The sequence below is a fragment of the Molothrus aeneus genome, chromosome 2 (genome assembly GCF_037042795.1).
Source record: "Molothrus aeneus isolate 106 chromosome 2, BPBGC_Maene_1.0, whole genome shotgun sequence".
Lineage (NCBI taxonomy): Eukaryota > Metazoa > Chordata > Aves > Passeriformes > Icteridae > Molothrus > Molothrus aeneus.
In genome coordinates, this window is record NC_089647.1 from 8747317 (window position 1) to 8774106 (window position 26790).

General features: G+C 37.6%; 1 protein-coding gene across 1 annotated transcript in view; it reads left to right on the forward strand.

The window, feature by feature from the left end:
• ROBO1 (roundabout guidance receptor 1) overlaps window positions 1-26790 on the forward strand; it is a 687040-nt gene that overhangs the window by 309973 nt on the left and 350277 nt on the right. Inside the window, exon 3 of the mRNA XM_066571924.1 lies at window positions 21264-21347. Coding sequence (XP_066428021.1) covers window positions 21264-21347 — 84 coding nt within the window. The remainder of the gene's footprint in view (window positions 1-21263; window positions 21348-26790) is intronic.

Below are 26790 nucleotides of genomic sequence, written 5' to 3' on the forward strand. Positions count from 1 at the left end.
GACAATGGCTCTTCATGAGAAAGTTTAATTTTGCCTGGTCTTTCTCCCAGAGTTTCAGATGCGAGTAGCTCATCATATCTTGCAGTAAGCTAAATCCTGGCCTGACCTAAGAGAAAACCAGTTAGGATTTATCAGTACCAACTGCAGGTGAACCTTAATCTCTGCAAATCTGTAGAGCAGTTTGGGTGACAGAGACTTTCCCAATCGTTTAGTTTATATCTGAATTCTCTGTTCTATCAGACCCCAAATTCTGCTTTTCTCTCCATGGCTTTCATTAGGTTTTGTGTCTTCCAGCAAAAATATACAGCAGAAATAGATGTGTCAATGCAATTCTGTTTGAAGGTTCTCATTCATTTACCAGTACACCTGCTACTCTCACAGTTATCAGGATAACAACCCCCAAACAAACCCACACATGAAAGAGAACTTCAGCAGGAAGGGCAGACTGCTGCACGTTTTTGGGGATCTCCAGGAGTTTCTGTTGCCTTCTCCTTCCCTCAATGGTTTTTTCTCATCTGCATTTAGCAGTAAATGCTGCTGGTGAGGCAGTGCTCAGGTTTATCACAGGGGTCAGTTGTGAGTGTGGGCACATTGGCAGATTCTTTCCACTAATTTCTCCTACACATTTTCATAGATGTGCTCATTCCAAAATGCAAATTAATTGCTTACCATAGGAGGAAAATTATGTAATGAGGCTCTAGAGAACATAAATATTTAACCATGTTTTTAAATACATTCAAATATGTGTGTATGGAGAAGGGAGGGGTTAGTGGAGGCAATATATTCAAATAAACATGTTCAATATTCTATTGTATAACATATCCACCCTGCAAATTCATACTAATTAGTATTTTGAGCTCTCATGGTGTTACTAAACCATTGGCACTAGATGAATAAAATGTTTAGAAAACTTTTTTATGATCTTATTGGTGCATTCACCCATATCAATGACCAAAATTTATCACGCTTTAGCAAATCAACAGATTTCTTTCTTCTGCTAAATGTTTTTGGCAACACAGACGGAGAACACAGCAGTCAGGGCCCTGCTCAAAGGCACAGATAACTGAATGGGTTACTTCCTACATTAAAACCAGCTTGTTGACTTGGCAAAGAGCCCTGGTCAAGTAATACAACCAGTGCTGCTGCCATTTGTTAATTCTGCATAATTAAACACCAATTATACACAGTATTGTTTTCTAGCAGACTCCTCAGCTGGCTTTTCTTTATTATGATTCTGTGCCAGTTTCCTTCCTTATTACTACAAAGGTCTTTTATTTGTTATTATAATTAGGAGGTTTAAAAGATATCAAATTTTTCTAAAGAGAGAATAGGAAATGATTATGGAAGTTGGCATATCATTTTACATGAGAGACATTGCATATAATAGGTATTTTGATTTTTTGCATAATCTGAGGAATCTGCACTGCACTATTATAGGAGTCCCCAGAACAAGTCTATTAGTGAACATGTAATAATAAATGAATGTATTTACAAACCATTTCCAAAGTCTGTCTTTTTGGAGGCACCAGAAAATGCAAACATACAACTAATACTAATTTCTCAGCACTTTCCTCCTTGTCTAGCAAGGCTAAGGCCTATTGAAATAAACAAAGTATCTGATTAACTGCTGTTTTAAGGCATAAAACTCAGTATTCTGTTGAAGTGGTAATATTTTATGCATCTTGTCATATGACTAGATGCAAATGAAGACAGTATCAAAGGATGTTGATGATTGTCCTGGTGCTTTTAAACTGTGGTGTTGTCAGGGATGCAGGCCTGTTAGGAATGATGATGGAGAAATTCCAAGAAAGGTTTTGCCTGTGTTGCTGGGAATAGTGGAATAAGAGGAGCAGAAACCTGGAGGCTAGTTTTATACCTTTTTAGAGTTTATCTTTCCCTCAGTACTGAGAAAGGTATCTGTTATATAGACTTAATATTTATTTCTAACTACTTAAGTTCACAAAATATTTTGGGAAAAGGTTGTTTGGGTTTTTTTTCCCCTTTCTTTATGATTATTTATATAATAATATTACCAAAGTGTAAAGAAACAGCTAAAATAGGTATGGGAAGTCTCTAGGGACTCTAAGTGTATATAATACAATCCATAAATTGTCTTGTTTTTAAAAAAAAGTGAGAGGGAAAACCTTCATGCTTGATAATCATTACAATTTAAAGCTCAGGAAGGATGTTAACTGTGTCTATGACTCTTAATCCATGGATTATTCAGCTGTCACACACACATACTGAATTTCTATGCAACATCCTCATGAACTTTATTGAGAGATGTTTCTGTGAGTCAGCAGCTGGAGCTCATTTCTCAGCTAAATTCTTTTCTTGTCTCTTATCTCCTTGTGACTCTCCTCTCTTTATCTATTATTTCCTCCCTTTGAGTCCACATAATTATTGGCCCCCAAATGAAAATGCAGAGTTTTGAGCTTGGTAGTTCTTAGCTCTTCATTTACTGGATCACAGGCAAACTCAGCTATAGAGAGGAGAAGATGCCTGCTTAACCTGCAGAGCCATGAGGTCAATGGGACTTCCCACTGCACATTATAAAAAGGACAAAAGACTTTGTAAGATGAGGCTTTTGGTTCACGTTACAGTTTTGTCAATGGAGCCGTTTTAAGTTGCAATTGTCAATAAAACCTTCTCTGGACTCTCTTTCAGAATAGGTCAGCTGTTTTGAATCATGGTGTGTTGTGTGTGAAGCATATATTTCAAATTCCATAAGCTTGGTAAAACAATACTGTTTTGTCTTACTTGCTTTGAGAATCGTGGTATTTTGGCATGTTCTTTTCTTGTCATAGCGATTATTCTTCCTGTCTTAAGCATATACTTTCATTTTCATTCTGGTTTAAGTAGAAGGGGAAAAGAGTGTGATTCTAGGATTGTTTCCAAATTAGTATCTATGAAGTAAAATGAAGATATCATAATATCTTCATTTTACAGCTGCATCTAACCCAGTAGAATTTAACTTGTGAACCATTTTCACCATAGAAAGCTTCCTTTTGGTCTTTTATCCTGAAAGAAATCTTTTAGAGGACACCCATGCAAATCTTGAAGGAAAGAAGCAGAGAGAATTACAATGAAAAAGACATATTTGTTTGGGTTTTTTGGGGTTTTTTTTTGTTTCTCAATGGAAATTTTTTTAAACAGCTCTAGGCTCAGGGATGTTATTTATTATTGGTATTACAATAATGACCCAAAAATGACAGGTGTTGAATTGTTTCCTTGACATGTAGTCAAACTTGTCCCAAGTTTTGAAATATTACTTTGTATTAAAAAGAGCTGGGATTACACCCCAATGCAACAAAAGCTTCTGAAACACACAGATAATTTCTCTAGAATTTTGTGTCATTGATTTCTACAGCTTTGTTTAAAGAACACTCCCAGTCACAGCACTAAGATTTTGCTTGAAGCAAAGTACACACATAAATCCTGTTTTGGATTAGGATAAGTGGTGAATACATGCATAAAAGTGGGTCACAGCAATATAATGGCTGCAGCTCGACTTATCTCCCCTGAATGCCAATTGTTATTTATATTCCCATGTATTTATTTATAATATATTTATATATGCACATTCTGAGTGTATTTTGATATCCCAGTGATTAAGTGCAGAGTGATGTGATAAAGGTGCATTTGTGGTGCACCTGGGACCCTGCAGCCCTGCTCCTGAGGCAAATCTGGTGTCACCACTAATAGTCTTCCCAGGATCAGAGGTTGAAGGTCACCTGGCTAACAAACCATGAAGGTTAGAAACAGGAGCATCACTCCATGAGAAAGGATGGACCCTCAGCTCTGCCTGGGGACAGCATTAGCCTCAAACCATGGACAGTCCCACAGCACTGGGCCTTAAGAGGAAGTGTTTTTATGCCTGTGACAGCCATTTCATACTTTGGCTGGAGTTTTTCAAGCTAATTTTTTTTTTTTTTCTCTGCTCCTGGACTGAAAAATAATGTGATTCTCCTCCTCTCAGATTTGAAAGAAAAAGAGCTGGGAAAATGTCAATACATTATAAATAACATAGGAAAAAAATTTGGAAGACAATTTTACCACACAACAATGACACATGGCCCTCCATATGGCAGTTGTAGATGCCAAGGTTTTTCTTTTGTCTGCACTTCTTTGTCTTTAGAATAACCTAGGTGCACTGCAGCTAGCTCAGCTACATGAAGTAAAAATACTTAGACCACATTATTTATTCTTTCCAAAATAGACTTTTTGCTGTATCTAAAATGTCACTAACTTCTTAAACTACAAAAGAGCAAGCTGTTGTAGCTTCTTCACCTAGACATGAACCCTTAAATCAGCTTGGTGAGTGACAAGAGATGCTTCTATGCAATGGAGGGTAAAAAACCCCTAATTTTGCAGTTCATTTCATAATTAGCAGGACTTGAGTCAACAGTCTTAGAAGCTGCTTATAAGGTTTCTGCAGATGTGGGGTTTGTGTGCATTGAGACACTGGGAAGAATGAAAATCTATCTTGTTTGTATCATTTCAGGATCATGGTTATGTTGTGAAACATGTTTAAATGATTCTGGGGTATCCTATAGTACCACAGAAATATCAGAAATATAACCATTTTGACACTAGTTTGTAGTAATGACAAGACCTAATCTCTTAAGATTTTTTGTTTGTATTTGGTAGACAAAGTTCTATTTTGTAGCTTAGTTATCTCGTGCTAAGGAAGTTGAGATTGTAAGGCTAAATTGTTGCTAACCACTTAAGAGAACTGCAGAAAACATGTTTTGAATGCTTAACATATTAATATTTCTCTTTTTGCTAAAGAAAATTCCTGTTGTTCCTAAGATGTGAATGGTGTTATGTGAGATAAATGATTATTTTCCAAAATAGTGAATGGCTATACAGGCTGATAAAAACACTGGGTTTCAGGAGTAGTGACAAATTTAAGCTCACAAAACCTATTCCTTTTTTAGAGTACAACAATTGATGTTTCTGAAGATGTAATTACAATGCAAATACAATGTCATCTTTGAAGTATAAGAGTAGCAAGACAAGAATTGTGCTTACACAATTCTTAACCTTCTTAAGTATTGAAAGTTTCACTGGATAAGAAATGTCTAAGATAAATCTATGCTTCATAACTTGACTTTTAGTTTTTTTCCAAACCAGTGTATATATTTAATTTATAGTAATAGCAAAGACATGAAGACATATTTCAATTTGCTGTGGATGTGCAAATTGTATTATTTATTAGTCTTTTATTTCCATTTGATAGAAGGGGTACAGACAGGCTCAGGAATAGATCGAGAGAGGTCTCTGGCATCTTAGTACCTGTCTGAATTTGAGCTCTTTTGATCTGATCATGGTAACTCAGCAAGAAAGTGACAGATTAAGATATCTGATTTCAAAAGTAAGCAGCTGAGATGGTTTCCAGGCTAGTAGTCTTGCTTTCAAAATGTCTGTCACTCCTTAAGATTTCCTCTGCTTTAAGCTGTCTTGATTCTAGGAGCCAGAGATTTTCTAAAGTAAATTTTTCCTTTGTTTTTTTCCCAAGCAATCAGTCACAAACTGTTTCATGTAAATTAAAAGAACTTTTGTAAGTCTAATCTTATTTTCTGCAGCACATACAGAACTTTGCTGGGGAATCAATTTTCTTTCACATGCATACTTAAAAATGGCAAAATAGGGTTCACATTTTGCTTTGCTGGGAAAAGGACTAGGAGGAAGAGAGAAAAATAGAAGACAGCAATCAAAGCCTGCATTTTATATTTTATTTCATGTAAGTCATATAAACAAAAACAGATTTAAAAAAAATGAATACACCATTTAAATGTGTTTTGAAAAAGCAGACATTAAAATTTGTGTCTTATTCAGAATATTACAGTTTAACACGTTAAATACAGTCAGTGGAAGGGAAAAATTTATTACGTGCTTACTGATCCTTTCATAAGTATTAGAAATGCTCCTTTTTATGTTAATCAGCTAGTCATTTATTGGCCTGGAAGTGTTCATGAAGCCAGGAGATGGCCCCATTTAGGCTTTAATAATACCTTTGGCTTGCTTGATGCCTTGGGCTAGCTAGGTTAAACTTTTAAACTAGTCAGCCTGGTACAGACAGCAGAGTGAAAGCTCTGAAAGATCATCAGGGTTTTGGGACATTCACCAATGTCCTTTTCTCCTTGTATTAGCTCCAACACCACAGGCTTCTAAACATGGGGCTGGAAGCCTTGGCTGTGGAAATCTGGAGAGCAACTTTCTTCAGAAAAATTGTCTCTAGCCACAATGGCATCTGAGATGTCCAGCTAAAATGAGATAATATTACCTTCTCCATCTTGCAGACTTCTGAGGAAACTTTTGAGAGCAACCTTTTGAGAGCATTCAGCAGTGGTGTCTGTGAATTAAATGGTTTTAAATAAGTTTAATTCCTGATCATACAGTGTCCATACACCTCAAGCACTTTGTACTTCTCTTTCTTGTTATCTATTCTTTGCACTGGGACAACACTCTGAAAGGGTCATGAAATTAATGACTGAGAGCTGCCTTGGGAAGCTGTAGTAAGATCAGCCATGCAGCTTCACTTCTACAATTTCCTAAGTTTCAAGTCTGTGACTTTGTGACCATAAGAGTACACAGGATTACTTTTCACTTGCAGAGGTTTTTGGTTGGGAGTTGTAGAGGGTGTTGGAGAGGGAGTTGCAGAGGGTGTTGCACGTTAGTTGTTGCTGTTCACTAAAGTAACTGGTCACAAACTCTTTGTTGAAAGAGCACAAACTGGTCACAGGATCTTTGTTGAAAGAGTCAGTGTCTTGCTACACTCATTTCAGTGAGACTCAGGCAGCAGTCTGTACTGTTTCCAATTCTTATTCATTATCACTTATTTCTGTTGTCTGTAGATGCCTGCAAAACATAAAGACAGAGGAATCAGACTTACAAGGGCTGGCTTTCATCCCCCTAAAGGGATTCCTGAGAATATTAGCGGGATGAAAGCAAAACTCTGTGTTTTCATCCCTTCAGACTTTCTGCTTTTCTCCCCTTTCCACGCTATAATTTCATCTCCTCCCCTCCCAGCAGCAGCAGCTGGAGCTCAGCCCCAAAGGCCCCTGGAAGCTCTCCCCAGGGGCACCTCCCTGACCCTGCTGGGGCTCCAGGAGCCTCAGCTGCAGCCGTCGGGGGCTCTTCCCAAGCCCAGCCTTTCCCTGGGGCTGAGCGCTGCGGGAGACACCAGCCGCGTTTCACCAAGTGTCCTTGCAACAGGAGGTCTGGCTCTTTTTTTCCTCAGATATCTGTTTTCACTTTTTTCCAGTCATAAAAATACAAAAGAAGTCAATTGTTTTCTTAAAAGGAGCCACAGACTGCACCAAATTCGGGCTCTCTCTGCTCCCTTTCTCTTTTCTCCAAAGAGATTAAAATAAACTTCACCTCCCACCTTGCAGCTCCCCTTGACCTTGAAGCAGCTGAGGGAAGCCTCTGTGAACAGTATTTACACAAATGCATCCTAAACTTTGTCTTATTTTCTGCTAACAAAACTTGTAACACTGAACAACCTGAGGCATTGGGAAAAAAAAAAAAAAGCCAGGAATCTTCAGGCTTGATTAGGGAAAATGTTGTTGAGAAAGAGTTTTCTTAAATAAAGAAAATATCAAATGATCCTTACAAAGATTCAACTTTCTAAATACACATTGAATAAAATAATAACTGATTGAATTAGTGTAGGAATGAAGGATTAGTTGAACTGTTAAGTTGAAAAAGAAAAACCAGTTGCACAAGAATAGTTACATTTTGTTAGGAGGACCCAAAGGAAAAAAAAATTACACTGCCTCCAGTATTTTTAAAAGACATATTGTGTTAATGCCTAGTATTTTGAGCTGTGTTTTGATTGTCTTCTAGTTCAGTCTGCTCCATACCTTTTCTTCCAGAAAAAAAAAAATAAAAAAATTGATCCATTTGAACAAAGTGCAGTGCATCCTTTCTGACCTTGAAGAAGGTAATTTCACTTTCTTTCATTGATCATCCTTCTTCAGAACAGGCAAACATTGGGATGGGAGTTGTCTGCTCTGCTCTTTACTTTTTAGTGGGAGCAAAAAAACAAACACCTGTGAAATCAGATGTGCATAGAAATGGAGTATTTTTCCCTCTTCTAATCTTCAGATACTGGCAGGCCAAACAAACCATGGTCTCAGATATTTCTTTCATTTTGCACTTTGACTGAGCAAAGGTTCCCAGTACCCTGAGTTTTGTGTGAAAGTGATGCTCAACATGTATCAGATCCTCAGCTGATACAATTCTGTTTGAGTCTCTCTCTGAGTTCCCAGCAGTACAGCACATCCAGGGATCACCTAGTATTTATTAATGGGATATTTCCTGGTGTGATTATATCCATACATCCTGTAATTTAAGAACAGCAAATCCATTGTATAATAATCATTCCTAAACTGCAATTTCAAACATTTATCATTTAAATATTTGTCTCCAAAATTAATATCTCATGGTTGCTTTCACCTTGGTTGGATGATGTATATAAGAATGAACACAGAAGAGAATCAATATAGCTATTAACTGACTTGCCCACAGGATATGAAAAATGAGGGGCCAGTTTAAATTCTACTAAATTTTCCTTGATAGTATATCATCAGAAAAATCTTCATCTACCTATAGCATTTTTCATCAAGGGCATTTTTTTACTACTTATGAATGGCCTTTATTTTCAATTGTAAGAATCCAAATAGTATAATTAGTTATTCATTCACATTTAAGAAATATGAAATTTCTATTAATGTCAAAAATTCAGATTATTAAATATATATTGATGAAATAAGCTGAATGGGATGAGGAAGGGCCTGGAAGTGTTTTACTTTAGTGTGATTTTTTTACAGAATAGGGATTCTGCTATCAGAATGAGCATCTGTTGGATCTGCTGCTCTAGTCTTGTCTGAATTCACTTGCTAATCTTAATTTACATATTAAATAAAGATGGAAGGAGTCTCAAAACTATACCTGAACCAGTGGATGTGAAGTGCAGTTGCATTTTGTCTGCATATTAGACAAGATTTTGCTATACACCAACTTCTCTCTTTTGGTTGTCTTGACAAAGATACCTGTGGTGGGAGGTTTCACAGGAAAAGTGGGAAAGGTGTTGTCTAGGACTTTGATTGGGATGACTGGGGGAGCAGGACCCTGAGACACTCAGCCTGAATCTAGTCAAACATAATTATGGTCAAGTTTCAAGCTGAGGAGAAAAGCTTAAATAGGAGCTTACCTAGGGAGCCTTCTTAGGCATGAGTGCTAATCAGTGTAAAACTAGTTAACACTTCAGTCAATGTTTGTGGTAGATTTTGTTTATTTATTGCAATTTTTTTACCCAGTTTTCCCTTCATCATTGAACATAAATTTCTTTATATTATATGTGTCACTTTTCTAAGACTAAATGCTTTTTCAAAATCATAGTCATTTTGAAAAATATAAACCATAAGGAAAACATCTTAAATTGAGTTTAATTTTATTATTTCTAACAACAAATGTTTCTGTTTTTATTGCTCAGTGTTTTGTAGCTAAGGTAAAAGTTCTAAAACATTTAACAGTTTTAGAAGCTTTTCCTGAAGGGCATTTGAAATAATCTTCACTTCAGGTGCAAAGTCTTTCTCCCTGAGTTCTTTCATGCTTTGGTTTTGCTCAATTTGAGCATTTATGTGCACTTACAGCTTATTTATCTCCAGTGTTAAGCTTTCAAAATTATATCACATCTCCTTGGTCACTCTACAGTTGTGGAACAGCAATAAAATTTAGGTAGAGTTGAATAAACTGTACATCTTGAGTAAGAGGAACAATGGGGTAAACTCAGTAGTGTCTTTTGCTTTAAAGTTTAAATTTTCTCAGTATTTTCTGAGACTTGTTTTCCTTGTGAAATATAAAATAATAGCATTCTTTGTTGTTTTACTTTCTAACTAGTGTTCAATGTCAGATCTGTCTCTAGCTGGGTGTGTTATTTGATCCAATGTGTTACTCTCTTTTTTTCAAATCCAGCACCTTCTGAAATTACAGCGCTTTTCCAGGAATCCTCTGTAGTCTGGCCTCCTAAAAGGAAATATGATTAATTGCCTTCAATTCACTAAAAATGCTTTTCTTTCTCTAAGGTTCTTGTGCATTTGTATTGTTCTCCTGTCTCCTTTTCCCATAGTTTTCATACCTATATTCCCACCAAAACAAATAAACTTGAAGCCAGTAAAAAATATTAAATTTCTTTTCGTATTGTTCGGTTTTATGGTAGAAGTTTAGTATACTAGTTGGAGTATACACATATATATATATACACAATATATATATATTTGATATATATATACACAATATATATATATATTTGATATATATATATATAATATATATACACATTATATCTATATTTAATATATATATTAAATATATATTAAATATACATATAATGTGTATATATATTATATATATCTCAAATATATCATGTGTGTATATATGTATGTATTATTTTTTTAGATATATCTTGGATACACCTAAAAATCTTTAGTATCATAATATGCTGAAGTTTCAAACTAGCAAACCCTTAGATACAGCATGCAGTTGTTTAAATTCAGTAGTAGTAGTAATGGTGTATCAATGAATTCTGAGCCTCATAACTTGTTTTTGATTGATAGGTTATTGGTCCAGGTCTAGATCAATGACTCTGTGGTTATCGGTGCCTAGACCTTCCAAAATTCTGCTATGTAAGATACTTAAACTCTGCTCCACCGATTTAGGTTTAAAGGCCCTTTGTAAAGAACTAGTTTTCCACTGGATACCTAACAAAATGCTGAGCTTCCCCACTGACCAGGCAGTAAAAATGTTGCTGAAGGACATTTCTTCGTGGTCTAGTGTCACATCCGCAGTTCTCTGAGCCCATCTGCGGCACCCAGCAAGGGCTGGGCACTGCTGGCCCCGCTGTCCCTGGTGTCACAGCTGGGCCACCCCTGGGCTGAGGTGTCAGCCAGCAGCAGAGAGGAGCCCCAGGGGCACACAGGAGCTTGGCAGGGCTGCTGCTGACAGCCACCCCAGGGCTCAGCTCCTGTGCTCATTTTGCCCCCCATGGCAGCATGCGGCGCTCAGATCGAAGCCAGGGCATCATCTTCCCTGCTGGAATTTCAGTGTTGGGCAGCAGTCATCCTAGCCTGTAGGGATGAAGCATCTATTTCTGATTTTATCCAGTTTGACATGTTTAAATTTGCTGAGGATCTATCTCTGCTAGAGGCGCTTGAGGGCCCCAACAATATGGAACCAATCACACTAGAAATACACGAGATGTATAATGTTGCTTCAGAAGTATTTTTTATTTCCTGCCCAAAGCAGCTGCACCAACACATTAAGTGAAGGTAGGACAAACAAACAGGGCTTGATAAAGAAATTTTTCTTTTTTTAAGCTGTCACTCTTGCAGTGTTGTACTTTAGGTCAGCGATATTAAAGCTGTGACCCAGTCAGCAATGATATACTTGGGAAACTTTCCACACATAAATCTGACACAATGAATTCTTAGTCATCTGTGCTTCCATTTTCAGTTCATTACTGGTGATAAATGAGTCCCTTATTATGAGAAGCATAATTTCCTGGTCTCTAGCACTATGAAGGTTTGGTTTTGCTTTTTAAGGGGGGCATAGCTGGTACAAAATACAAACCACAAAATACAAATATTTCCTTCCATTTGCTATTTAGTTGTTTTTCTCTATCTGTCAATGCACAAACTGAAGCTTCTGATTAGGTTGTGTCTTTCTGTCTATCTCAGAGGTCTGGTAGGTTTTTGAACGTAGATGTGCAATTTGGTTAATCTTTACCATCTTGATAATCTTATCCATCAAAATTTTGATGGGGCTGCTTTTCTTATTTGCACTGGCATTGTTCTCACCATATTTGTGTAGTTTAAAACTTATTCTTCAGTGTTTAAAACTTATTCTTCAGCAATACCTGATTGCTTTGGAATTTGTGCTTGCTTCCAGTTATAGCTCTAATTCTGGGATTCCTGTGGATCTATTGGAGGTCCCTTTTTGTTTCAAAATTACTGCCTCTAGCTAGTAATTCCTATGCTCAATGTACACAGCATTACAAATTAACAATATTTAGAGAACTCTGTAGATCCTTGTAAACCCAAGTACCCCTTGCTGTGCTGTATGATTTCTTATCTGGTATTAATTTTGCAGAGTTGAATTCTGACAAGATAGAAGAGTTATTGATTTTTCTCCTCCTCAGCTATTTCATTTCATCATTGTTCTATTTTGTCTGAAGTTTAAGTTCATAAACCTGGAGTAATTTTTGACCTTGTGCTTTCTTTTGAGGCTGACATTAATCACACTGAGAAATGAGATTCCCAGCTGGAAGATGCTAAAGAACCATTAGGAACTATTACATTAACTGACCACTATTTTATCTTTCCTGGTTCAGGCTGAGAATTATTAAGTTGATTGGGACATATCTGTATGTTTCATAATGAGCTAGACAGTAATTGCTAATTCTTTATTTGTGGCTCTTTCTCCCACTTCCCTGAAGTATTCACAGCTGTGCTAACAGAACCCTGCATCCAGTCAATGGGAGCATTTTGCTGCTTTAACAAGAAAGGGCTTCAAGCCTAATATCAAATTTTCCAGGCAAATGCTTACATGCTCCATCATTTGTTTTCTTAAGGATATGATTTTGAGCAGTGAGTAGTCAGCTCAGGTAAACAAAGCAAGCAGGAACACCTGTTGTACGGCTTCTCTCCAAGGCACAAACTCAAAAACCTACTTTGGAAAATGCATTTCATTAGGCTGCAAAAAGCAGAAATTCTTCAGAAGAACTTTACAGATAGAGTACCTGAATGATCAAATAACAAAAGAAAAAAAATACCTGAAGTCCTTACCTCTGTTTATCATGAATAAAACAATTTTTTTAATCTTTGGATTTGTAAAAGAATTTTTAAAAGGTATTGCTGCAAGTGAGTTTCATTTAATACATTTGGAAGGAGAATAGGAAGGGGAATTCTGGACAGCTTGATTGACTACCATGTTGTATGGATGTGGGGTTTGATGATGCTTGTAACTTGCTGTAAATTTATCCTTGTAGAGAGGTACTGACTGACAGTGCATGTTTTTCAACTCCATGCCTTTTTACAAGCCACTGTGAATATCTGTTTACCATGTAAGTCACCTTTTCACTTCACTTCAAAATCCTCCCTGTACATTACCTACCAAATACTTTCCTGGTAGACCACAGTGATTTTAATTGTCAACTACAACAGGGTTAAACCTCCATTTTTTTTAATCCTTGAGTCACCCCATAGGCTATAACGTACTTTTGCTTTGTACAAAACATAAGGTAAATAGAATGTGATTGGCTCTAAGTATGGAAGGACAAGAAACCTTTACAGCCTGTCCTGTCTGCTGGCTTCTTTGTCGTAGCCAAAGAACTGGGATGTGGGAGACAAAAAAGAAGGGAAAGCACAGAAGAGCAACAAGCAGACATATATCCTCTAAGAAATCGATATGCTAAAGGCATCAGTAATCACAGTGTGGCTGAAGTCACTGTTGGAAGGTAGAAAATGTGTTGGAAACAGCAAACTTGTTCAAAATGTAGCCCTTTTTAAAGGAGGGGGAGTCAAACCAATTCAGAATGGCTAGGAGTGTCTTCTGAAGGCAAATCAGCTGTGATTCTTGTGATGTCAAGGAGGCTTTCTTGCTTAAATATCTGTGTTAATAGGCTGAGTTAATGCGCCAGTCTTGCTTTGCTGGGCAGTGTATTAGGGCAAGAATGTCAGTTCTTTCTTTAAGCAAGCATTGACATACATTGATTTAACATTATTCTTCGTGCTGAGCTCTGCAGATAGACTGGCAAAATGCAAATGACACAGCTGTGTTGCAGATATATCTTTGACAACTCAGAAGATGACTTTGCATATTCAGAAAAGCAAGGGAATGAGAAAGGACTTTCTCAGCTGTTGGATTGTGTAACATCCCCTCCAATATTCATTTTTATGGTAGTTTTAATTTCAAATCATGTCACTGCAAGGCTGCTGGTATGCTGAATTAGTTCCTGTGATTTTCTTGTTTGTCTGTAATTGTCATTAATGAGGGAAATTCATCACCTTCCCAAAGTTCACCACTCAGCTGAAAAATATAAGGGGTAATTAAGCATGGTGGGATTCTTGCTGTGTTCCAGCTCTACAGCAAAGAGCAAGGGAACCCAAATTTCTGCTGCTATTTTAGGGGCAGCTTCTTGTAAAGCAGCTGCATAATTCAGCCTCAAAACATCCTTGCAGAGCTGAAACCATGGAAGAGGAGCTGCAGGGGTTAATGCCTGAAGGACTGGGTGTAGACTCAGAGAGTTTAATTCAGTAGTCAGGGGATTACTGCAAGAAGTCCAGTAGAGTTGGAGGATTGCATGGGAAGCTTGCACAACCAGTTCTTCAGCTGTACATGGTATTAGTTGCTATTACTTAAATGTCTTGATAGAAGTTCCCACAGCAGTCAGAACTTTCTCAACAAACATGTAAGTTTACTTGGAAGAAAATGAAATAAGGGGTCTTCTGAGGGAGAGAACATTTCATGAAGCAAGTTAAAACTTATAGTTTGCGGTGGAGAGAAAATACTGGTATGAATAAAATACTGGTATGAACAAATCTATGTCAAGTAGGTCTTATGCATATTCCATATTGCACATAGTCAAGATGACTGGTGAGCACTTACAAAAAAGTCATTTATTTTTGCATTTTCTGAAGAAGCATTGCTTGTTACCTTGGTGTGGAAAATTCTGTTGTAAATCTTGTGCTCCCTCCCTGGAAAATGGCTTCTTGTCCTAATTAATCATAGTGCCTTGCACAGGCTACTGATGGGTCTCTTATCTGCCCCTGCAACAAAAGCAGCTGGGGCCACCACCTGTTAACTCAGTTCCAGCACCATTTAATTAGCCTGAGTGGCTGTTACCTTCAGATTTGTATGGCAGGAAAAGAAATGGGAGCAGATGCCAAACAGGAGAGAATGCTACAAGGGACAGCCCAAGAAGGGCAAGAAAAAGCCAGAAAAAGTCAAGGAGCAAGGGCAGGTAGAGAGAGAACAGGCAGGTAGGTTTGGCAGCATCAAAGTCTTGCATGCAATTTGTTGTGCTCACTGCCAGATTTTAATTTTTGAGAAATTCAAATGTGCAGTCAGAAATGTTTCTCTGTGGTTGGATTCATGCAGTGACTGCTCCCACCTAAGACTTCTGCGTATGGTTCCGCTACTCAGTAAAATGTATTTGATGGATCTGCATTGAATTTGCTCAACACCTTTGTTTATTACCTACTGCATAAATAAATAAATAAATTGCAAAGATACAACAAGGTTGTTTCCTGCTTATGCATAATAAAGTCCTCACTCATTTACTTTTTGTTCTCATTAAAGGATGTTATTGAATGAGTTGTGAAAACAAAGGGAAGGAAAGGTTTTTAAACAGCATCCTCACTGAGGTTTTGTCAGGATTTCAGTCATGCACTGTTCTTTGAAGATGAGCAAAAAAGAGATACTCAAACCACTAAATAAATGTTTTATTCTTCCTTGTTTTAGAAAAAAATTATTTCTAAGGGGTTTCTTTTACACTATAAAGTGTTCTTTTCTCATCAAAAGAATATTTTGAGTGTAATGAATAACATTTCTGTACCAGTGTGTAAGTGTACATTCTTTTTTTAGACTACTTATTGAATTGCTGGAACATACTTGTACAAGATATTAATAAAAAAACATCCTTTTGAATTTATCTACCATTTACTTCAGCCAAATCATCACATTAAGGACATTATGGGAGAGCAAATTCTTGCCTTTTCCCCTTAGCTTGAATCTTTCTTAACTTCTGAAATGAGGCAGCTGAGCAGTGTAAATGTTTAATGAAGAGCTACTTATTACTTGTGGAGACTCTTAGCTGATGAAAGTGGTCATAACTTGCTAAATTATCCAGCTTAAACAGGTTAGCTGGCTGAATGTGCCAGTCTCTAGAAAGATGCTGTATTAAGTCTTATGAAGAAGAATACTTCCTTTGAGCTATTATGAAATATTGGTGAGGATATTAATCAGATTAACAGGTTTCTGATACAGACCTGTGAGTGTTCACCAAGCTGTGATAGTCTAAAGGTGGCCGAATTATTCCCAGTTCTGCACATAGCCTGATCTTTTTCCTTGTTGGTCCAGATCTGAAGAATAGGTCTACATCCTTGAAAGCTTGTCTGTAGTTTTCTAAATAAATCTATTCTATTAGATAGTACTTTCCCTGTGCCAAATTTGCTTCTCATGGATTTAACGATTTGGCTTTTATCAGTAGTTCTCCTTTAGGTACTCGCCTCAGTTATACTCTGAGAGCATAAACTGTTTTGTCATTGTGTACAACCAAGTGAAGAAATAGGAATAAATTAAATATTTTTTAAGACATATTACAGTGTATTTCTACTGTAACTCCAAAGAAGACCTAGAATAAATCAAAACACTGGAAAAAAAACTTCTGCTACTAATTTACTAATTTAGTTCCTCGGCTTAGGCTGTGGTTTGATGCAGTCCCAGTTGCGCTTTTTTCTCATGTCTCTTCCTGAATTCGTCTAGATCACTAGAAATTAATCAATGGGAATTGATCCAATTTGTAGAACACAATTCTAATATTGATAGTAGTTTATATTCATTTGCTTCATCCTAATCTTTTATTAATGCTCATTTGCAAAATGCTGTTCGTGCTGTTTCCTTCCAGTTTTGTACCCCCAAGCTGCTGATGATAATGAAATTTAGAGAAACATAACAAGAAATAATGAAGTTATAAATTTTGGAATTAAATGTGCTAAAAGTTACTATTTTTTGTAGTCAGATGTTTTTCAGTAGGTGACTTTAATTTTAAATAAGCAAAGACCAGTGTAGAAAGTCAGACACATTAAATTCTTACAGAAGTAAGGGGTTGTGTCTGTTTACATCTTTTCAATTTTTCTTTATGTCTACCAGGAGGCTGGGCCAGGGCATCAATACTGAATCATCTGGGGATTTTTAAAGATGCATCATCAATAAAATGTGTCATCCAGATATATCTCCTGGTTCAAAAGAAGCAATAACTGATGGCATCACTTTCTCTTACCAGTGGGGAAAAAAAATCACTGGTGACTTTTCTATGAAGAGCAGAGCCATGGTTAAAAATATGTTTAATATAATTTTTAAAGTTAGGATTGTAAAATGCACTTGAATATAAATAGGTATGAAAATAAATGTGTCTGTCTAGTTTGAGGTGTTCTAGGAGCCAAATGAATAAATAGCAATAATAAATATTTACCATTTGGATTTTCTAAAAATTTTGAAGAGCTAAAGATAGGTAAATTAAAGCATGAATGGTGTGACCATCCAATAAAATGGATTAACTTAGAGATTTCAGTAGAAATTTAATTGGAAAGGGCTCCTCACATTCATGTAAATCTGTGCTCTCCAACTGCCATTAGCACCTAAAATTGTTCTGAACCTGGATTATTATGCAAAATCCTCTTTATGCTTGGAAGGGGTCATGTGTGCTTGGGCTGACTAAGCCTGAAAACATTCCACCAAAAAGCTGGAGCACTCAGTACTGGTAAATTTAACATTCTCCACTCAAGTCCAAGTAGATATTTGTTTGGTTTTTTTATTTTTGTTTTTTAAATATCTTGCCCAACTTAATGAATGGTGACCCTGGAAATTTCTGTGGAAAGAGGGAATGAGATTTTTTCACCATGATGAGGGTGTTCTCCCTCTCAAACAAAGAACATCTCAAATGCTCCTGAAAAAGCCAAGGGTAGTAGCAATTGCTAAGGGGTCACTTGATCCTTATTTTTTGTTACTCTAGGCTTCACTTTTCAACCTCCTCTTCCCAAATAAACTAATTTGGAACTATATTAAAAAGGAAAAAAAAAAAAAGAGGGGAACTAATTTTGTCTTCTTCCTGAAGTTTTGCATACTTATAGATAAAAGTATTTTTTCTGTTGGATTATTTTTTGCAGGGAGGGGTGTGGTGTGTTGGTTTTTTGGGCTTCTTTGGTAGTTTTTGTTGGTTTTTTTTTTTTTTTTGACATAATGAATGAACCAATTATGGCCTAGGCATCTTTTTAAAGTTTAAGTTTTATTTCAGTGAAAATGGGCTCTTTTTTTGGGCAGCTAAGAAAAAATAGAAACCTTGCTTTAAATATTTCTTGTCTGATACAGAAATTCAACCAAAATGTCCAAACACATTGGAGAGATTTTTTTTTTAAGGGGAATCTCTCTCTTTCACTTCTGTTAAAACCTGTTAAAGACTAATTATGACATTTCTTGGAGGGATCAGGCACCAGATTCAGTCTCTGCTTTGTCTCAGACAGAACTGTAAATTCTTCATATGTCAGGTGAATTGTTCTTGGGTTTATAGTTCATTTGCTTCACATTTTCTGGCATTGTAACAAGTCCAAAAAGTATAATGATGTAAAAATGTTTATTATGTTTAGGAAAGCCAAGTTGAAAATTGCCTGATCTTACAGCATGGTAGTCATAAGAAATACATCATGTCTTAACATTCAGGATTTTTACTAGCCATTCAACAAAGTGCCTTCACAGCAGTCCTACAGTGAAATGTGTTATTTAAGTCAACACTACTTACCTCTGTTGAGTTATTACAGAGACTCCCAAGCAAAGCTGGAACTTCTGACGGAGGTGAAATTAAATTCAGCCCAGCACAGAGGGCAACAGCCCAAAATGTAGCACTTATTGTTCAATGAAATGGCTAGAATTAATTATTAGTAAGTGATTTCCAGGCAGAGACCATGATTTAACATTAGTTGAATATAATTTTCAGTATCAGGTGGAAAAGTAGCATTTCTCAAAGAATGAGAGTGAACAAAGTCTCTATAACTTTAGATTGTAAATAGCACGTGCATTGTCACTAACAGATACCATGTAAGTATCAGTAGTGCCAAAAAGAGACTAATTCCCTCTCTCATTTACTTTTACTGAGTGAATGGAGCCAAGATTTGCAAGCCTAAATAGCTCCCAGTAGTTGTATCCTGGTTTTTACAGCTGCTGCTCTCCTAGCCTGTTTGCTTTATTGAAGTCACATTTCTCTATTGGAGACTGATCCTGTTACAGCTCCTGAGTGAGCCTTGATAGGAGCTTTGGCATTGGTTGGTTGTGAGGTGCCGTGAGGAGGATGGCCCACTGCTTGGAATTCCATATCTGAGGGGCTATCTTGGGTAAAAAGTCAGATTCGTTTTGCAATTATATTTTGCACATGAGACCAAACATTCCAGTGATGCACAGGACACTTCCAGTAGCTTTCAGTGCATCTTCTTCCCCCTCAATCATTTTGAGCAGTGTGTGGTTGACTCTCCTAGAATGCAATCAATCTCTCAGAATGATGAGCAGCAGGTTCATTGGTTAAATTTGGTCTGGGTTCCCTGTACTCAATTATAAAGCTTTGCACTAAAAAAGGTAGGCACAGCCTCTGCCACTTAAATTAATAAGAAGACCCGTCCTTCTGTCCTTTACTTCAGTAATTTAAAACTTTGACCCAATCAACCCCTGAATGCAAATGAGTGAGCAATCTGGAGAAAGAGAGTGTTGATCCAGTCAATCTGCAGCCATTTTCAGAGCAGATTTTAAAGATGTACGTGACATTGGCCATTAGTGAGCCAGCAAAGATGAATGGGCCAATAAACGAACATATTTCACTTCTTTCATCTGCCAAGATGAAACATCATCTTGGTGTTTGGCTGCTTTTTTGTTGTTTGGTCTTTTATTTTCTTAATTTGCACGACAGTATTTTGAAAGGCATGCTATCAATCCTTTAATTGACTTTTCTAAAGAAATATTTTTTTCCAATAAGTCCCCTTGAGTGGGTTGGTCTTGATGATTTTGGCTTTCTTAATATTTTTCCTTTCTAACTCATTAAAAAGATTTTGATTTTAAAGATAGTGTCTCTAAGATTGTTTAGAAAACAAATGGAGAAATAAATTTTGGCATTGCATTTAAAAAATGAGAATGACTGAGCTAGTAAAATCCAGCATCCAGAAAGAAGAGTCCGCTTTATTTTTCTTTTTTCTAGTTTAGTTTCACATACAGTTGCTTTTGGTGTTTTGTCAAAGTTCAGAGTAATTTTTAGCACTGTGGATTTTGTTCAAAATGAACAGTTATTTTCAATCATTATAGAAGTCCAGGAGATGTCTGTGAGAGCAAAACACGTCTTTGCAATAATTAATAAATTATCTGACACCTGTCAACTGAAAAAAAAGGAAAAAAGCAGCCTATTGTTGTGGCAGTGTTATTTTTACAAAGACATTTGCTTCTTGAAGTTTTCTTCTGAACAAAACACTAATGCTTCTTTTTAGTTATTATCTGCTGGACAGTGCACTATCAGAAGTAAAATAGGAGTTAAGTTTAATAAACAATTTTACATTGAGATGAAAAAGGGGCAGTGATATTGTCAACAAATTCCTTTGAGTTGTGCTGTTTTGTTTTCAGAGCAACTGGGACTTAATTTTGTTGTTGTTGTTGTTTGTTTCGAATTATTTAGTTCATCATTACGAGTTATATTCATGGTGTTTGCTTCGTGGTGTTTGGATCTGCAATTTATCCCTTAAAACATGTCTTCATTTATGAAGGTCTTAAAACATCTGTTCATTTCTGTGTTTAGCTGACCAGCTGCCTTCCCTTTTTTTTCCTTTTTCCAATGTGACATGAAAACTGAGCGATTCCTTGCGAGGATCTTGTAGCGCAAAGTGCATCTTGGTGATGCTGAGCCTGTCCTTTGGGTGGAGGGCTGAGCCCCCATCCCCTGCCCCATCTCGCAGCCCCTCGGTGCTCGCCCAGCCCCAGCCGCCCCCCTGCCTCCTCCTCCCCACAAAGAGGTGAAGTCCCCTGGGTCTGTAATTGCCAGGAGATGAAGCGATGATGGGGAGTGATCACAGTCAATAGCTTTGATTAACAATAAGGTGGGAAATTAGTGATGCTAGCATTCAGCTCCCCTGCCCTGCCGTCCCCATATGCTCCTCGCAGCCTGCGCTGGCTGCTTAGCAGGGTGGCCACCGTGCCTGGAGAGCTGCAGAGCGACACTGGCACAGGGGACAAGAGGGGACAAGAGGGGACAGCTTTTTGGGGAGCCTGGACCATGCTCTCACGGGCGCATCCACGCAGGAAGGGGAAGGACGAGGTGTGCCGTGCGCTGGCACTGTGGCTCTTGCTGTCATGTGTGGATTTAATTGTGTCTGGACGTGTTGTGATCAAAATGGCAACTCCTGTTACTCCTGTGACCCCATCAGCAGCTCTGGTGTTGTTTCCGACAGACTCCGAGGACGCAGAGAGGGGGAACGACAGCGGGACGCCACTCCCCACCTCTGATCACGGCGACAATTCGCTGGGCTACACAGGTAGAGTGCACCTTTCCAAAATATTCCTGACTGCCTTCTCCTGACACTTCCCACCCCATCTGCCATTGCCACCTGTACACGTTCCTTTAATCATCTCTGCTAGCTGGCTCTCTTTCTCCATCGCCTTTAGAAGTTCAACGTTGTTAGCGCTGTTGGGAAATATTACTGTGCCTTTTAACTAACCAAGGGTGTCCTTGTGTGTGTGTTAGTACATGTCAATGATTTAAATGTTTAAATTTGCTTTGTTGAGACAATGCACCCATTATTTTCCTTTGAACTGTATATATTAGTGCATGAGGCAATGTATCATCTCAAAGAAAATTTTCCAAAGACCAAGGGGATTTTTCCATATGTTTATTTGGGGAATTTTTTTTTTTTTTGGCTTTGTTTCTGTTATAAACAAAAGTAAAATACGTTGCAGCAGGGAAGAAAACCCAAATGAGACTAAATGTGATTGGAGAAGAGTGTGTTTCATTGACTTCTGCTTTGCATAAACTACAGAAATGTGTCTCTAGGCCAAATAAGAAAAGCCACAGAATAAGCAGCACCACACAGCAGTGATCTCTGAGGAACCCAATCCTGTACCTCCTCTGCAGCCTGAAATGTTTCCCAGCTCCAGGAGTCAGTGACCACAGCCCAGTCTCAGCTGCAGTCACGGGTTTTCATGAACTACTGGTGGTCCAGTGTGACTCAGATATTCCTAACTAAGACAGTCTTGCAGGGTACAAGCAGAGCATAGGCAGGTACATAGGAGAGAGCAATTTCTTGTCTATTCATAAAACTTCAGGCTCTGTTATATGCCACTTACAGTGATTGCAGCTTTCATCACCTGCCCCTCACAATCATCTCTGCATGTGGTTTAAAACCTTAACACATAATTTTACTTCAGTTTGAAATATTTTTTTTTTCTAAAAAGGTAAAAAAAAAGTAAAGCAATACAAATTTTGCCTTAGTCGAGAGAGATGCCTTTTTAGGAAAACATCACATGAATCTTGCTGCACATGGATTATTTACACTTTTCTGCATTCTGAATATTCCTACTCATTTTGTTCTAAATTCTTCCCCTTGCATGCTCCACGTTTGTTATGGGCTCATTTCTGATGCATATGGGATGATCATATTGACAAAATACAGCTTTAAAAATGTTTTTTTTCCCCTTACTGTAAGTTAGACTTTTGCTTCGGGAAGCAGGGATGGGAATCATGATCCCTGGTTCTTGTGTTTAAACAGCCCCTAATTTACTTGGAACAGAGAGTCAGATTCATTTAATAATAAACTGGTTTAATTTTACCTGGAGATGAGCTATCAGTTCCCCTCCAACCTCCTCACCCATCCCAGGTCTGGGGCTGGTGCCCTACAGGCAGATTCCTGCACCTGACAGCCTCACACCTGCCCCATATACACCCCAAAACCCCCTTAGGCACCAGAGCAACAGGGGTGAGAATTTAGAGGAGGATTCCATCATTTTTTTCCACTGGACAGGGGCTGAAGGCTTTAAGCAGGCACTCCCATGATAAGTGCAAGGGAGGGTGGTGGCAGGCAGAGGGTGCAAGGGCTGCAGGCACTCCTGCTCCAATATTTAAGGCAAATAAGGCAGTGTTTAAGACAATACCTGCACTCTGAGCCTGGGGGCTTGGGAAAGTGTCCCAAACAGAGCACAGACCCTTCTGCATCTGGCACCCCCAAGGATCCCTGTCCTGTTCTGTGGTGCGCACAAGCAGCTAGGCACTGCATCCCAGCATCCCAGGAAAGGCTCTGCAGGGCATTGCAGCTGTTTAACCTGCCTCTGAGGGACTCATGGGGTCACTTGAGAGCACTGACAAAGTCAACCCTGCTCCAGGAGCTCCCCAGAGGCTCCACTTCTTAACTCTAGGCCATATTTTAATAGGTGTTTTCCAAGCAGGCACAAAAGTCAGGATCGAGCTAGAGGCAAACACAAGCTGAACAAAAACTAACACCTAGAAGATGACTGGTCTTGTTTAATTGGATATTTTGTGCCTCTGTTTGAATGAGCACCAAGTGAAGGAAAGACCAAGTTTTTCACATTTAAAGATTTAATGATCCAGTATTTTTTCTCCTCTGTATAATAGTAATCAGTAGCACTGTGTGCATACCTTCATTTATATGGAAAAGCCCTGAGGTATTTATTACAATTAGTCCAACAGGTTTCTCTAGTAATCAGTAAGAGTTTAAAAAATAATATTCATTAGAATGCAACCTTGCTTTTTTTTTTCCCTCTTCTTATTGTGGGCTCATTCATATGGGCCTAATATATAATTCATGAATTTTACAGAAGTGTTCTTAGACCATTTTGTTCTCTCTTACCTTTAGAATTCTATTCTTCAAAATGAAAATCATTCCAAAATCTTGTTTGTACTGAAAATTCTGACTCTTTCCTAAATATAACAACCCAAAATGTTTCAGATAAATTTGAAGTTGTTAATACATTTCAAGATTATTGCAAAAGGAAATTATGAACTTCTGTTTGCTTTCTCATGGTTCCCAGTATATTATAGGACTGAACTCTATATGTTTTTTAATCATTATGGTATAGCGACGTCCTCTAGACATTACACTTTTTATAGATCATCAGGGTTTTATAAACAAAACAATTATTAATAGTTATTAACTGTAGACAACTGAAGAAGCTTTATATGCATCTATATTAAAGGCAATCACTTTCAGAAAGCATTTTTAATGTGCATAGGTAGGGGCTGAATAAACTTCACAATCAGGAAAAGAAGTTCAGACACTGAGGATTGTTCCATATGCATGACAATGGTATTAGACTGAAGGAGTTCACAGGAAGGTTGTTTTGTTTTTTTCATGCATACTTAATACCAGAGAAATACCAAAGAATGGAAAAAAAATCTAAAAGCTGATGTGACCCCATAGGCAGCATAGATTCTAGATGTAGTTGGATTGATTCAGCAAAGAATTCAGGGTTAAAAAAGTTAAGAACTTTTAACTGTAACTCTGTCAGTGCAAAGAAGTGGGGCTGGAAGATTACCTTGTCTGCATCTTCACAAAAGATCAGTTCTACAGTGACAAGGCCAGATTGGAAAATAAGTGCATTGTTAAGATGTGTAACAGCAAAAATCTAAATAGCTATTCAAACAATATGCATAAAGAACAGGCCAAATCACAGTGAGATTCAATAGGATAAAGGAATATGAGTTAGATACTTTGTGTTTTATTTAATTTGTCTTAAGGAAGACAGCAAAAGTAGGTTTTGAAATGCTGCAGGAGCACACGTGTTGCTCTTTCTACAGACTTTAAGAAAAATGATTGCAAGAAATTTCACATCCCCATCAGCTTGGGTCTAAGTTCAGAAAGGAGAACCAGGGGATAGGAGTGAGAGAATAGAATTAAATTAAATTTGATCACCAAAGGAAGACAGGGGAATGGAAGATGTAAGTAGGAATTCAGTTTTTTCAGTCAGATTTAGCTGTGGAGATGTCAGACCAAGCTATTGTTTAGGCAATTATTTTAGAGGGGAAAGAAATCCTGAAGTTACCCATCATTGCTCTTCTTTTTTTTTTTTTTTTTTTTTCAATAATTCCTGGAGAAAATAATGGGGACAAACAGAAGAGGAAAGGAAGCAAGGGAAAAGATCTAGCGGAGTTACCACTGTATATCAGAGGAAGAATATGGAAAATCATCTGAATAAGATACTAGAGGAACTCAGGGGATGGAGAATTTAGGAAAAAAAAGGTCATAGAAGGAAATGCCTTTAAAAACATCAGGTTTTCCAAGAGAAGGGCTTGTATTTAGTCACTAAATGGAGCAGATGATGTGTTGAGTGATGTCCCATAGCACTGGAGAAGCTCTGAGAGGCACAGCTCTGCACCAGGGAATAGGGGAGCCTGAACAGCATAGGATAAAACCATCCTGACTAAAGCTACTAAACAGATGTCTCTGTTTAATATTTACTGTTAGAGCAGATTTTCAAGAAAAGACTGAAGTAATTAATATTTCCACATCAGATATCACATGTGGTGTGCCAGCCTGAATGGTAAAGAAATGTTTCCTCTTGGCTCACAGGCTTTTTTCCTCCCCCAAAACAGTGCAAAGGCAGTAGGTGTCAAGTATGAACCTCAGTTATTTTCCACATAATCAATGGCTGCAGAGTCATCTCTGAGATTGCATTGTGCTGTGCTATTGAAGTGTGTGCATGCAGGATATCCCAGGAAGTAGCACATTTCCTGTTAAATCAACTGTGACATAAATATTGGGGATCATTTAACAGATCACAGAGTATCACTTGTGTTCCAGAGACCAGAAGGATGGCTTGTTAAATTAACACTACACAGCCAAACATTTGCAAGCAAGGATCACCACTCCTCATTAAGTAGAGTCATAACTTTTTGAAGGGATATTTCCAAATACTTTTTTATTCCTAGTTTTCTCAGACAACTCTTCCAATATGCAAAGAAATCCTGTGGTTCCCAACTGAGACCTGAAATTAGTCTTCAGTTTTTTTCCCCCGATTTTAATCCTGAAAATATTGTGGTGGTATTCTTTTGTATAACAAAAAATTCATTTTTTCTCACATTGCCTTTCTTCTTTAATACTACATTGCTATGTCATCAGGAGAATTGTTCTTAGTGGGTCACTGCTTGTCCCATGTGAAAGAGGACAGGCTGACCTTGGAGAGCATTTTGAGGGGAAATCTATCTTCATTTCATGGCCATGTCTGAGACATTTCTTGCTCTAGTCCAGTTATTTTGCATAGGTGTATTATAGGGTGCTTGTTTTGAGAAGTGGTAGTTCAGAAAACACATAAAAAAATATTTCTTTGACATCAAAGTGGAAATCTCCACTAATACCTTGTGAGAAATGGGAGTATGGTTCTCTTTTTTTAAGATTAATAGACACAGTAAATGTGCATACAGATTTTGTGGCTGAGAGAAAGAGGGGAGAGGAGAAAAAGCTGTGATATGCAACAGGATGAGAAATAAAAATTTTGGAAATAAATATTTACTATTTGATATTCCTTCTAAATTATCATGTTTTGTGTAAGTTGGAAAGAAAGACCAATATTGGGGAAAAAAAAACCACACAGCAAAAACAGTTTTGCTAATGGGTTGCAAAAAGTGAGGGATGAAGGTGTAGACTGCAGTGTGGATATTTTTGATTTGGAGGAGGCTGTAATTTCAGATGGGAAGCAGGTAGTTAGTGATGTCTGAACAAAGCAAAAATCTCATTTCCATGCAAGAATTCAAAGTGAGCTATTGGCAAGTCTCATATTGCACTGCTTTCATCAGGGCTACCACCTGTAGAGAAAAACAAACACTTGTTTGCACTGCAGAACCCACAAACATCTGACAGGGATGAATGAACCATAGATCAGATAGCAGCAAGATTTTTTGTTTGTTTTTTGTAGTTACAGAATTCTTATTGCTAGTGGTAATACACAGTAGATTTCAACTGGCATTTACAT